Genomic DNA, 14,146 nt, shown 5'->3' on the forward strand with positions numbered 1-14,146 from the left:
GTGTAAAGTTATAATTTTCCCAACTCAGTCTCTCCAGAAATACAGGCCTTTCCCACTAAATGAAATGCAAAATGTGCGGAAGCCTTCCCTAAATGTATTACACAAGAAAAATACAACCATTGTATCGATCCAGATTTATTTGTACTACAAGCCGCTACCATGTGATAAACTGGTCAACTCTATTGGCCATCTCACAAGTCCGGAACTCAATTTACCAGTCCAAATTAAGGGTTTTATTTTTAAAAAATGGATAATGGATGAAATTCACTTTAGAAACATCCTGTGTTTTTCAATCCAGTCTGTATTGAAGTGGCTTCCATTTGTTGATTACCAGAATCATTACCAGAATTTACAAGTAAACGTTTCCTTACTGTAATCTGCGTACTTTGTTACACACAAACATACACACACCTCACCCACAAACAGAATCTGATGTGTGGTTTACTCATTTGTCTGCCCGCAAGGAATTTCCAGCGCAAGCTCCAGCAATCCTATACACATTAAACACGTGGACTTTTCTCCATACATGCATAGGGCTTTTACACATCTGCCCATTCTTCTCAAATACCCTGTTCTTTTAAAAGGACTGTGGAGAAGCTCCAAAAGACAAATGCTGGCTGATTTGAAGTTGCAGTTCTCTGCCTCAGAAGAAGATGGACACTGAAGGTCAAGAGGCCGGGTGTGCGACTCCAGCCAGATGTTTGTGATCCAGCAAGTCCAGTTTCTTAGGCAAGTGTGAGAAGTAGCAACAAAGTCCCCATTTACAGTACACAGTTATTCTTGACTTGCCTCAAACTGTACACAGGTGAAACAACTGAAGCCATAAATATTATTTTATACATATGACAGAGAAATAAAGAGGAATTAACAAAGACTACAGTTATGCCCTCTATGGATCTAGGTCAGTGATGGCGAATCTTTTCGAGACCGAGTACCCAAATTGCAACCCAAAACCCACTTATTTATCGCAAAGTGCCAACATGGCAATTTAACCTGAATACTGAGGTTTTAGTTTAGAAAAAACGGTTGGCTCCAAGGCGTGTGTTGCTTGGGAGTAAGCTTGGTGGTTGTCGGTGGCTTTGCTTTGAAGCAACCGTGCAACACTTCCAACGGGTGAATCACGACCCTAGGAGGATTTACTCAGAAGCAAGCCCCATTGCCAGCAATCAAGCTTACTCCCAGGTAAAGGATCACACATTAGTTCTTTGCATGAAAATCAGTGGGGTTTAACAGTGCTTAACAGGGTTACCTACACTGCTTTCCCAAAACTAGGTCTTAGGTTTAATGCTAATAATCAAGCCCAGCGCCCCAGGCCAGCCTAGATGTATGTGTGGGGGGTGGGGGCGACTCTGTTTTCACGTGCCCGCAGAGAGGGCTCTGAATGCCACGTCTGGCACCCGTGCCATAGGTTCGCCACCACTGATCTAGGTGCATGGCAAAGACCTTTTTCTTTACTCAGGCCTTTGGTTAGCCTCCCTGGAAACCCCTCTACAGCTACTGGTTATGGGGGCCGGGGTTATTTAAAAAGCTGTTTTCATTGTTACGCTTTATTGATGAGAAGAGAGTACGAGGCAGGGTAAAAGATTTTTTTATTAATTTAAAAAAATAAATAAAAATGAGATGAAAATACAATTGAAACCCCTAGCCCGAAGACACAAAGTTACAAGATATATTAGGTTAGGTACCGTGTTTCCCCGAATATAAGACAGTGTCTTATATTAATTTTTGCTCCCAAAGATGTGCTATGTCTTATTTTCAGGGGATGTCTTATTTTTCCTGTGTTCTGTTCGTCGGGCATGCTTCCAAACAAAAACTTTGCTATGTCTTACTTTCGGGGGATGCCTTATATTTCGCACTTCAGCAAAACCTCTACTATGTCTTATTTTTCGGGGATGTCTTATATTAGGGGAAACAGGGTATCAAGTGCAGCTCCACTTTGAATTTTCATGGTGTCAGGGTATACATAAGTTTGACAATATAGAATTACATCAGGAACTCATGGGCTTCACATAGGTCTACATCCAGGGGTGGGGAACCTAAATCTCTCGGATGTTCCGGAACCTAGATTCCACCATCAGCCCCTACCAGCATGTGCCAATTGGCCATGCTGACAAACTGATGGGAATTGTCGGAGTTCCTGAATTTATCTTGGAGAGCCGCGAGGTTCCACCAGTCTACATTATTAACTACAAGACGAATATTTTTTCTCCAACTACTGGACACAAACTTAGGCTGGTTGAAATGGCTACAGGGAATTTAACTATGGGCTCTGAGTTAAAGGGACAGGGCAGGACAGCACAGCACAGAATAGAATAGGGAAGATCCTCCTGTTCTCAGGCTCCACAGAGATATAGGGGTGGGTGACAGACAAGGTTTCCTAAGTGTTCGTGGCAGCCCGGAAATGCTGCATGGAATGAAGCCGCCCAGGAGAGCTCCCCTTGCTGGGCGGTCCGATATCTGCACAGCATCAGTATGGTGGCAGCATGACCACGCACAGCCCACAAGTAACGATACAACCGACCAGTAACACAGTTGTTGGCACAGATTGGAAGCAGATAGCTTTGACTGTTTAGATGAGCGGAATCTTTCATTATTCTGAGTAGACCTTTTAGGCTTGATCTCAGCACTTCTAAGTATTCCTGGCTATGATTTCTACATGATGCAAGGGCATTTTGTAATTCCATTAAGATTACTTTCATTAAAAGACAGCTGAATGCAAAAAAAAAAAAAGTTAATAATTAACTAACAGTGAGACAGGGAGGGGGAAATGGAAATTGCTTTCAATTCCATCCAATTTTTGGGGCAATTTTATCTTGTATTACATGCCTCTCCAAAAATTAAGCAATATTAATATTGCTGGCTAGTTTCAAGAACTGAACACGGCAGAAAAATAGGTTGCTTACCTGTTAGCTGTTGTTCTGCAAGAAGTCATCTGTGCACTAACCGATTATGTGCCTGTTCAAGGTTTTGTTCCAAGCTTTCTGGAGTTAATTATGAAGTTTGGGAGGGGGGCAAGCCCCACCCCAGGTCAAGGCAAGTGGGGCCATGCCTTCATGATCAGTTCTTCCCAAACTGATACAGCAAGCAGGTAAGAGCACCTGATATAGAGAAGGACAGGATGTATTACTGCAGAGATGACTACTTCAAGAAGGCCACTTTTACAGGTAAGCAACCTGTTTTTCTCCTTTGAGTTCTCTGTGCAGATACTCTTGCAGGAGAATACTGACTTACCTGGAGGTAGGTACTGTTAGGAGAAAAGGAAGCTATGCACTGCTCCACCAAAGGTGGCATCAATCTTGAATGCAATGCTTCACAAATGTAGAGGTCTGAGATTTCATGTCTGCCCTGTACAGGGGAATGTCCCTGGAGAAACACATGGAAGTCTTGTCTACGCTTGTACAACCTTGAGTGGAAAGGTCAGATGAGCCAGTTCATAACACACTTTTATGATGGCCGTAACCCAGGTTCTAGACACTGAGGAAAGTCATAGCAGATACACAAGTGTGGTGCTTTTCTAAACAAAGAGTTTGATCGATGTAAAAAGCCAGATCGTTGAGGGAATGCAGAGTGTGTATCAACAGCCTACCAGTAGCGCTAGGTCCAAGTTTAAATAAAATCTGGGAACAATCATAGGAAGGAAGGATATATCAGTTCAAAGCACTTCCAGCTGAAGGCTTCATGCCAAAGTGACAACAGAGACTGGTGAATGAGGGCATTAAGAGGCCACTGAAATACTACTAGACCAATGACTGCGAGGAAGTGGAGTGGCCATGGGTGCATGCAGAGATCACTGCTAAGGAGACTCTTAAGGATGGAGGGCTGAGATCACGGGAAAGGAAATGCTAATCTTCCTGTGCTTGCCTTTCTTTGTGAAAGAAAAACTGAGAACAATCAACAGGACACTGCAAAAACAATTCCATTTTGTAGAATCAGAATAACAAGAGAGGAATGTCCAATATTCAGAAAAAGCTCCTGCAGCTGACCCAACAGCAACATGCCATAAGGCACAGCAGAACTATATCTGGGTGAAAAGAAGAGGAGTCTGGATTTGTACCCTGCCTTTCTTAACCTGAAGGAATCTCAAAGCGGCTTACAAATTCCTTCCCTTCCTCTCCACAGCAGGCAATTTGTGAGGCAGGTTGGGGCTGAAAGAGTTCTGAGAGAACTGTGACTAGCTCAAGGTCACCCAGCAGGCTTCATGTGTAGGAGTGAGGAAACAAATCGGGTTCATCAGATTAGAGTTCGCCACGCATGTGAAGGAGTGGAGAATCAAAGCCAGGCTCTTGAAGCAGACAGAAGTTGCATCCAGAAAATCTCATACATAGACTCACAGAATCATAGAGTTGGAAGAGACCCCCAAGGACCATCAAGTCCAACCCCTTGCAGTGCTTAGTCTGGCAAAGTCATAGTAGTTCCCGTGAGGCTTGCTAGACTTCACAATGTTGTATGGAGACTGAATTGAAGAAGAATGACATTAAATGAATTAGAATGAAATGGGAATACTAGGCCTTCCTCCTGGTAGAAAAGTCTGACTACAAATGGAAGGCAGCCCCTAAAAAATGGACACGCTGGGTAGGATAACTCAGCTAAAACAAGAAGTATAATGCAGACAACTAGAAGTAAGGATTAATGGAAAATGTCTAAAGGAGCCAGTCTATGCAGAAGATCGTAATGCTAAGATGACAGAAACTAGATTGGGCCTACTACTCCCCCAAAAACATAATTAATTCTAGAAAGTTCTATACTTGTGCAGACCTACATTCAGAACTCATCAGGATAACTGCAGAAAGACTACTAAGAAGGATTTAGCGTATTACATGACCCAATAGACTTTGACACCCTGTCTGTGGGCTTTTCCGCCCAATTTTTTTTTCATAGTTTCTGGCCCCAAACTGTTTATGTCTTGATTTCCACACATTTTCATACATTTAGTTTTCTCTTCTTTTTGTTTTTTCCGACTTGAGACCAGTTTTACTCTGTTTTTCTGGACGCCGATTTTAAGTCCTTTTCCCTTGTGTGTATTGTTTCTTCTGGTCTTCTTTGTTCCACTCACTCCCACCCATCTCCAGCCCTCTCATCACTGATTGGACTGTCGTTATCAAACCACTCTCTCTCCCCTTCCCCTGAAGACAAGTGGTCTCATTTTTAGGGTTTTTTTTAAAAAAGCACCAAAATATTCACATATCACTGTAAAGTTAGATTCAGCAGGTTCTCTAAATTCCCAGCTTTCATTTTCTAAAAAGTTTCTAGCCCCTTTACTTGCAGAATTATGTTTTTTTCCTTTCATCTCTGCAAGGGAAAGGGCTAGAGATTTACCTTTTTAAAGCTAGGAATTCAGAGCATCTGCTGAACATATCATTACAACACTATATCAATATTTAAGTGCCTTTTAAAAATATGCAGTCACGATACCGATTCTGCGATATAAGCATGCCCAAAAATAAAAAGGGGAGGGGCTGTGATGCCACCCCACCAATGATGTCACAGAAGACGACAGCACTCTGGCACTGTATTTAAGGAACATGAGAAAGAAAACAAACCAACTCCACAGCTTTGGAAATGCAGGAGGAGGACAGATGTGAGGAAAAACCATGCCCAAACTGATTCCAATGTTTGTGGATCGACTGCCAAGAAAGTCAGGAGTAAGTTGAGTATGCAGAAAAAGACTCCAAAAAAACCCCAGAAATATCTAATTGACGTGAATGAAAGATAGGTCTCTTACTGGAACAAAAACATCTTTTTGATGTGCTGACGCATTATGTAACATTTCCAAGCTAGCAACTGACAACGAACAAAATCAATACCAGTACACTGTTCCCGCTGCCACACTTTTTGATAGATTGCCTTGTGTCCCTTACCAATTACAAATGCCATTTGCATCTGCAAAATATTTCTAGCCTGTTTCATTTTTAGTCAACACATTGTTTGTTTATTTAAAACATTTGTTTAGATTCCTTTCTTCCTTACAGGGCTCAAGACGGCTTACGTATAGAACAATTTTAAAATCCATAAGCATTTGCAATTTGATGAAGTCTTTTCATCACCGGAATGGGGCGAGGGTATTTTCAAACTGAGCTCTACAGAACCCACAAGGAAAAAAGAACTTTACATGGACACCTCATGCTGGTCACAGAATCTCACGGAACTGCCATAACACTTTGGTCACAATGTTCTAAGTGATGTACATATAAACAAGTGCTGACTGAGGAGAAGAGGTCATATGAACAAGTCAGGCTACACTAAAGTGCCAGTGAAAAAAAACTCCCTGGTGCATCATTTCAGATGGTTATCATCAGATCCCTCTCAGGAATCCCAGAAGAAGCTAAATAAGACTGAATTAAGAACAAAAAGAGAGGAAGAATTGTTTTGCATACTGTTTTTCTCCATCTTTAAGGAGTCTAGAGAGGTTCACAATCACAATCCCTTCCTCTCCCCACAACAGGGACCTTGTGAGATACGTGGGGCTGAGACCGTTCTCAGAGAATGGTGACTGGCCACAGGTCAGCCAGCAGGCTTCGTTGGAAGAGTGGGGAAACAAACCTGATTCACCAGATTGGAGTCTGCTGCTCACGTGCAGGAGAAAGGAATCAAACCTGGTTCTCCAGGTTAGAGTCTGCCATGTTTAATCACTATACTTTGGTGGTTCCCAGAATTACCCACACATATACAAAAACAAACCCATGGTGACACATTCAAGGGACCTGGGTCAGGCACCTTCAATCTGTTACATAAGATACACAAACCTGGCACCCCAAGATGGCTCATCTCTCAGGCATTAGCATTGTATCTGGCTATATCAGTGGTGGGAACCAAAAATTTTATTAACAGGCTCCCATGGTGGTGGGATTCAAACTGTGGCGTAGCGCCAATGGGGCTGGGCGGGGCACAACGGAGGCATGGCTGGGCATTCCAGGGGTGGGGCATTCCTGGGCGGGGCTGTGGCAAGGACGCAGCCACTGCGCCGGTCCTTGGGCGGGAAACGAATGCACGCAGGCGCAGGCTGCCACGCACGCCGGTGCACCTCCTGCTAGACTGCTTCAAGTTCTGAGTGCTACTGCTGAGAGGAGGGGCGTAACTAAGGCAAAAATCACGTGGCAAAATCACCAATTAGTAACCCCCTCTCGGCATACACAAATAATTAGTAACCTACTCTCGGGAACCTGTGAGAACCTGCTGGATCCCACCTCTGGGCTATATGGACTTTGTCTAGTCATTTTAGGGCTATCTAGTTATATGGACTCCAGCCTAAGGTCCTATGCTGGGGTTCCCCCACCCGGTGCCCATGGGTCTGATCAAGCCAACCAACACCTTTCCTGGTATCCTCCAAGTGTTTTTAGAAAGTAGGAGGGCTCAAGTGAGGCTGTTGCTTCTGACTGGCTGTGCAGATTTTTATTAACAATTTATTTGTACATTTGATTTTTATCCTGCCCTTTCCCAATGAGTTGGGCTCAGGAGGGCTTAGGACGAACAAAAGGATTTAAAATAACATATGATACAATTGAAACCCTTAATTAATACTCAGCGGTGCTCCATACGAATGGGGGCAGTCAGAGAGGAGATAGAGAAAGGGGAAAGGGAGGCCAGCTAGATGAAAGCAGTCACTGTTCTCAACCGTAGGCCTGGCAGAACATCTCTTTCTTACAGGCCCTATGGAACTGAATCAGATCCTGCAGAGCCCGGGTCTCACTCGACAGAGAGCTCCACCAGGCTGGGGCCAAAGCCCAAAAGATCCTGGCTCTGGTTGAGGACAGCCAGATGGTCTCTGGGCTAGGGCCCACAAGTAGGTTGCTCCCAGGTGAATGGAGTGCTCTTGGGGGGGGGGGGGGTCTATTGGATAGGCGGTCCCACAGATGCAAAGGTCCCAGACTGGTTTCAGATTCAGAGACCTTTATTAGGCATATACAACATAGGGGCAAAGAATAGGAGTAAATCCAATAAAGAACAGTGTAAGTAATGTAAACAGAAGCCAAGGGAACCTCATCCAAAACGTGCAGCAGAAATTTGGCTACAGTTTCAGGTTTGTCAGTCTCAGGATTGTTGAGCTAAAAAGTCATTTTTGCATTGGTAGGAAGGTCCGAGAACCCAACCGAGGTTAAGGCAGAGAAGTTGGGCCTAAAGCTGTTGTACTTAGGGCAGAAGAGAAAGGTGTTCAGGTTCCAGACTGTTTAGGGCTTTAAAGGTTACAACCAAGACTATGAACTTGATCCGGTACTCCATCTGCTCTAGCAGCAGCAGCAGCTACCACAGCACAAACTGTATGTAAGCAAGAAAAATATTTTTAAACTACGTATTCATTTTAAAAAGCATTCTGTTAAGCAAATCTTCTGTCTGAAATGTTGAAGAGCTACAATTAGAGATATGCATAACCTCACTCCCTGACATTTTGTGGTCGGCTCTACATTCTGTGGTTGAGCCCATCACCCTGTGATGTCAGAATTCTAAAGGTGCCCGCAGGACCAAAATGCTATGCCCTCAGCACCTCAGTTATTTATGTGACACGACTGAGTAACTCAGGAAACAACAACAGTGTCCCAGGGAATACCATCTTAGACACCATAAATGCTGAGTCTCTATATACCAGTGATGGCGAACCTATGGCACGGGTGCCAGAGGTGGCACTCGGAGCCCTCTCTGTGGGCACGTGCACACAGAGTTCGTCATGGGGGGGGGCAGAAAATCCCCACACACATACACACACCTCTAGGCTGGCCTGGGCCACTGAGCAAAGACCGATCCGGATTTACCACGGTGAGAGCAGTGGGAGGACTTCGGTCCTGGTGGAGCCCTGGTGCCTTGCCAGTGCTCCAGGTGGCTGCTGCCCGAGGGGGGGTCAGAGGAGGCAGAGATGCTAGAGTGGCACAGAGCGGTGCACGTGGGACTTGCTGGAGGCTACAGCAGGCTGGCCCCTGCTCGAGCAGGTGGGGCAGAAGAAGAGGGAGCCAACCAGTTTTTTTTCTAAACAAAAACCTCAGCATTCAGGTTAAATTGCCGGGTTGGCACTCTGCAATAAATAAGTGGGGTTTGGGTTGCAATTTGGGCACTCGGTCTCAAAAAGGTTCGCCATCACTGCTATATACCAACATTTCCCATGAAGATGAACTACAAGGCATCAGAAATATTGACTCTGATAATGCCACAGCAGACCTGGCTACATTTGGTCTCACCCAGAACTATAGTAAATTTGACAACAGTCTATATTGTCACATCAATGGCACTGCCACAGGCACCCACACGGCAACCAGAATATGCAAAACATCTTCAAGGGTTCCACTCGTTAGCACCCCCCCGGAATCTGAGATTCACAGAGGACACATGGAGAGCAAGTTCTCAAGAGATTCCACCAGGATTTCAATCATTTTTACTTCACCATCAACCTGAGCAAGGATCAGTCTATAAAGCAAGTACATTTTCTCAACACCGCTGTAAAGCGATGAAAGGGCACATAAACACCATCTTGTACTGGAAATCCACCAAACGCTAAACACTCCTACGTTCTTCCAGCTACCACCAAAACAATATAAAATAATCCAGAGACTACGGCCAAGCACTGTGTTATAATCACATTTGTTCCAATTCCTCAGACAGAGATTCTCAACTGGAGTATTTAAAGCATTTGCAGGTTTACAGTATCCACCTAATGAAGAAACAGTTCAGCAAGGCTGGGTGAGTGCAGAGAGAAAGAATGCTACAAGAATGCTACAAAGCAGGTAACAGAGCATGACTTATACGTCTCAACTCAAACCAGTTCAATGCATCTTCAGTGACCTGCAGCTTCTAGTGGTCAGTTTTGACATCCTGAGAAAAGTAGCTGTTTGCCAGTACAAAACGTTTGCCGTGGTAAGCAATGGAGGAAATGGCTTCCAAATGGATTCTCCCTACAAACACAAAGGCAATGCCTCCTGGGATTTTCTGAAGCACCTCCTGCATCTAGGCAATGGAATAGAGCTGGGAATGGCTATTTGTTTTGGTGAAGAGACACTGTTTGGTTTCAGTTTACAAAACATAAACTGGAGGGTTTGCTCCTTGCACACGTATAGGGAGAGGTTTCCAAGCTCAAAAAATTAAGAAAATCTGTGTCCATGGCCAAGCTGCTGGCATATATTTGTGACACGGTTGCCCGGAATGAACTCATTAGGCTAGCAAGCTACGATGGAGAACAATGCAAAACTCCCAAGTTCCTTCAGTTCTATTACCAAAAATGGAAACAGGATTACAAAAACTGTGGTTTGCAATGTTAGTGGGCAAAATCTCTGCAGCAAACTAAAAGTCATTTCACCTACCAACCAAGTCTTTATTGGCATATAGAACAATAAAGGTAGGCTACAAAAAAAACAAAACAAATTTAAAACAATCCCCAGATAAAATAATAATAGAGAATATCTTCATAACAGAGTGACACGACAAAATTAAAAAGAACAGAGCTATCCCTTTGGGTATATAATTTCTAGTAAAAACTTGGCCACCAATTCACAAACTACAGGATCAGAATTATTTAGCAAGTATAAGATCTTTTGAGCATCTGCTATCCTGTCACAGTTTAAGAGAAGAGCATTTGCATATATTCCCCTAATTCCCTCATATTTAGTGTAATGGAAAAGGGAGTGGGCTAAAGTTTCCAGTTTATTTAAGTTACAGGAGCAGAATCTTTTCGCACCCACTGTTTTTTTATATCTACCATATAGCAGTGCTGAGGGCAGAACATTAAACCCAGCCATTGATATGGCCCTCCTAAGGATAGGGTTCAGAAGTATGCATATATAATCTGCTATGCATCCCTGTTCGAAAGATATCGAGGAGCTAAGCGGTGAACCTGTTTTGGATGCTGCTTCAAATAGGTTTTGAGATTCTATTTCTAGTCATCTCTGTTTCAAACTATTATAGGCTTCAGCAAGGGACAACATACCCAAAGTTTCAATAGAAATGCCAATTCCCACAATGCCAATTCCCGCATGGCGTAGTGGTGAAGTGCTTGCACTGCCACTCACACGGTCAGGAGTTCGAGCCCCCTGCGGGTCAGATATCCTGGCAGCTGGCTTATGGTCAACTCAGCCATCCATCCATTCCTTGGTCGGTAAATGAGCACCTAGCTCATAGCTAGGGGGTAAAGAATAGCTGGGGAAAGCAATGGCACACTACCCCACAAAAATGGCTTGCCTATGAAATCACTGCTTGCAGTGATACCCCAGGGTCTGACACGACTGAAGGGGAAACTTTACCTTTTAATGGGAGCCTAAAATTCACTTGAGTAAATGCAAGCTCAAAACTTATTTGCACACTGGTGATCTCTTTTCATTGTGGTTTGGAACAAGAACAGGAACTTTCCACTGGAACTACTGATAAAGGTGTTGGGCTGGATTTAAGAAATGGGGATGCAAATGAGGATGTTTTACTTCAAGATGAGTTTTTAGTTACTAGTTATTGTTTAAAAAAACCTCTTCATGACCATGTATCTTTTTGTAAGTATGTTCCTCTAATAATCCCAAACTACATTGCAGCCTACATTCAGCCCCCATCCACACATGCAGATGTTTCCACCTTCCCAGTTTTCCCTCCTTCAGCCAGATGTAACCCCAAAAGCTGATATTGTAAGTTGGAAAATTTCATGAACCAAGTGCCATGCAGCAGAGTGAGGTTCCAAGATGAGGTGTTTATTTTATTTGCACCTGTACTAGGTTGAAATCTAAATGAAATAAAGCCCAGATCAGCCTAATATAGTCTCTCACCTAGTGCCTACAGTGAGTAGGAATACCCAGCAGTAAAAGAGTTTAGCTTTCCTGGAGTTCCTATACTATCAGGTTGCAGCCATTCCGTGGCTCAGATATTCATTTCTCAGGTTGCATGAGTTTCTTAAACTATTCAGTGTCAAGTTAGCAACAAACTCTACCATTGTACTATACCCACCGTAAAGGGCCATACAATTGAGCTCTGAATAATGTTCTATTGTCACAAGTAATATACTCCTTATCCAAGAATCTTGTATTTATTTATACCCCACATTTCTACCAGAATAACATTCAAGACAGTATTATGCTTGCCCTGACTTGCTATTAGCTACCGGCCTAATTCAGGTAGCCACTATTCTCCTATAAAGTTCTAAACAAGTCTAAAATTGCCTACCAGTAAAAGCAATGCTGAACTGACCACTGAATATACATGATATAAACTGAATGTAGAGGGGAGTTACGTGTATATCTCCTCTTATGCAAGTCTCCTCTCTTTGGAGACTTGTCAAAGCCCCAACCGTCTTACAAAAAGGTTTCAAAATTTCTCAATCATTAAGGTCCACAAGGTGTACTTTGTATTTTAATTTAGAGCATTATTACTGTCTGGATGGAGCGGGTTGGAACTATAAACGAAAAACTACCCTGACAGTTCTGTATTTCCATGCACGAACAGGCTTTTTTATTTTTCATTTTACACATCTATGGAGATAACGCACATGAATAGTACATAAAGAATATTTGCACACGACACAAAACACGTACCACAAGCACTAGCAGGCAAACTTTAATAGTCAGTGGAATAAATTAAAATCGACACCGTTCTGGCACAAACGGAGTACCGTTCCAAATCTTACCTTTGCTCGGCATCAAGAGGCGCTTCTTCATCTTGCCTGATGGAACACGGTGAATCAAAAACAAAAAAAGCAACTGCATCAACAAATCAGAACTGAAAGAATTATTTTACAAGAGTTAATTCAAAGCAACGTGAAATGCCAAAGGTTACCTGAGCTGGTGTCTGATTAATTATTTTTTTTAAAAAAATACAGGTTTGATTTAAGTCAAGAGAAACAAAAATAAGAAATGCCAAAGAAACAGTGAGCTATATAGCAGGTAACACAGTGAGGGACGGAAGAGAGGCTATGGTGTAGGACTGGGGAAAAACATTCAAAATTCCTAGGGACCAGCATCAAAATTTTAGGTAAAAACAGGCGCCTAAGATTATTTTAAGTCCTGTTATGGTATCGTTAGCCAAGAACTACTGGCAGATTATTGACAGTGGTCAGACACTCACATGATCCTTAGGGGAAGCTATGAGGACTTTAACACTCCTCCATGTGTGTTCAGAGCAAAAGTTTGGTTCAAAAATGGCTCCAGCAGCAACAAAATGGCACCCAGGCAGAAGTCAGCTGGCATCTAAGAGGGCTGACTCAAACTCTAACCGCATCTGGTCATTGTGGGTTTTCCAGGCCAAGAATTAACACACAAGAGAAGTGTGTTACATTCTGTGTCAGTGAGAAGGGATTCCCTTCTCACTGACACAGTGTGTAACTCACTTCTCTCTGTGATACACCTCTGAAGATGCTGGCCACCGATGCAGGCGAAATGTTAGGAACAAGACCTACCAGACCACAGCCACACAGCCCGGAAAACCCACAACGACCAGTTGACTCCGCCTGTGAAAGCCTTCAACAGTACATCTAACTTCATCACTTCTCTCCACACCCTTAATGGAATGCAAGCTGGGTATCCTGCTAGAACAGGGGTCGGGAACCTTTTCCCCTCAAAGAGCCATTTGGCTCACCCCCCCCCACCCACTTTCCTTTTACGACCCCCCGCTCCCCTGCTCCACTTGCTTTTCGCCGTAGCGCCCCCCCCCCGCTCCGCCCCAGCCAGCCTGCAGGTGACAGGCAAAGATGGGTGGCCATTCGGCGTCGGCCTGGCCATTGCCGCCCGAAGAACGCCATTACCTCGCCAACCAGCGAGTAGGCGGGCAGGGGAGGCAAAGCCTAAACGGCACCTAGCTCTGGCCGGCTGCTTGTGGCTGAAGGATGTGCCCGCCACCTGCTGCTGGGGCAGGGCGGGCAAAGATCAGTCCGTCAGCTGGCTCGGCCTGTGCCAGCCGCTAGGGAAAGCACCCGCCTTCGCAACCAGCCGGAGGCGGGCAGGGCTAAGGCCCGGCTGGCGCTTGCCTGGCGGTCGCGGGCGAGGGATGCGCCCGCCCTGCTGCTTGCACCCGTCTGCTTGCGCCTGCCTGCAGGGCAGGCAAAGATGGGCCCGGCGCTCACCCCTGGCGGAGCACCCGCCTCGCAACCAGCGGGGCGGGCAGGAGGCAAAGTCTGCGGCGCGCCCTAGCTGACCGCGGGCGAAGGATGTGCCCGCCCTGCTGCTTGCAGGGTGGGCGAAGATGGGTCCGGCGGCTCGGC

The 14,146-nt window shown here is 44.6% G+C and overlaps 1 protein-coding gene across 1 annotated transcript in view; it reads right to left on the reverse strand.

Annotated features, from left to right (window-relative positions):
• The window catches only part of LOC125443482 (metastasis-associated protein MTA1-like), a 93,021-nt gene that overhangs the window by 14,274 nt on the left and 64,601 nt on the right, over positions 1-14,146 (reverse strand). Inside the window, 1 exon segment of the mRNA XM_048515629.1 lies at positions 12,578-12,613. Coding sequence (XP_048371586.1) covers positions 12,578-12,613 — 36 coding nt within the window.

The sequence above is a fragment of the Sphaerodactylus townsendi genome, linkage group LG14 (genome assembly GCF_021028975.2).
Source record: "Sphaerodactylus townsendi isolate TG3544 linkage group LG14, MPM_Stown_v2.3, whole genome shotgun sequence".
NCBI lineage: Eukaryota > Metazoa > Chordata > Lepidosauria > Squamata > Sphaerodactylidae > Sphaerodactylus > Sphaerodactylus townsendi.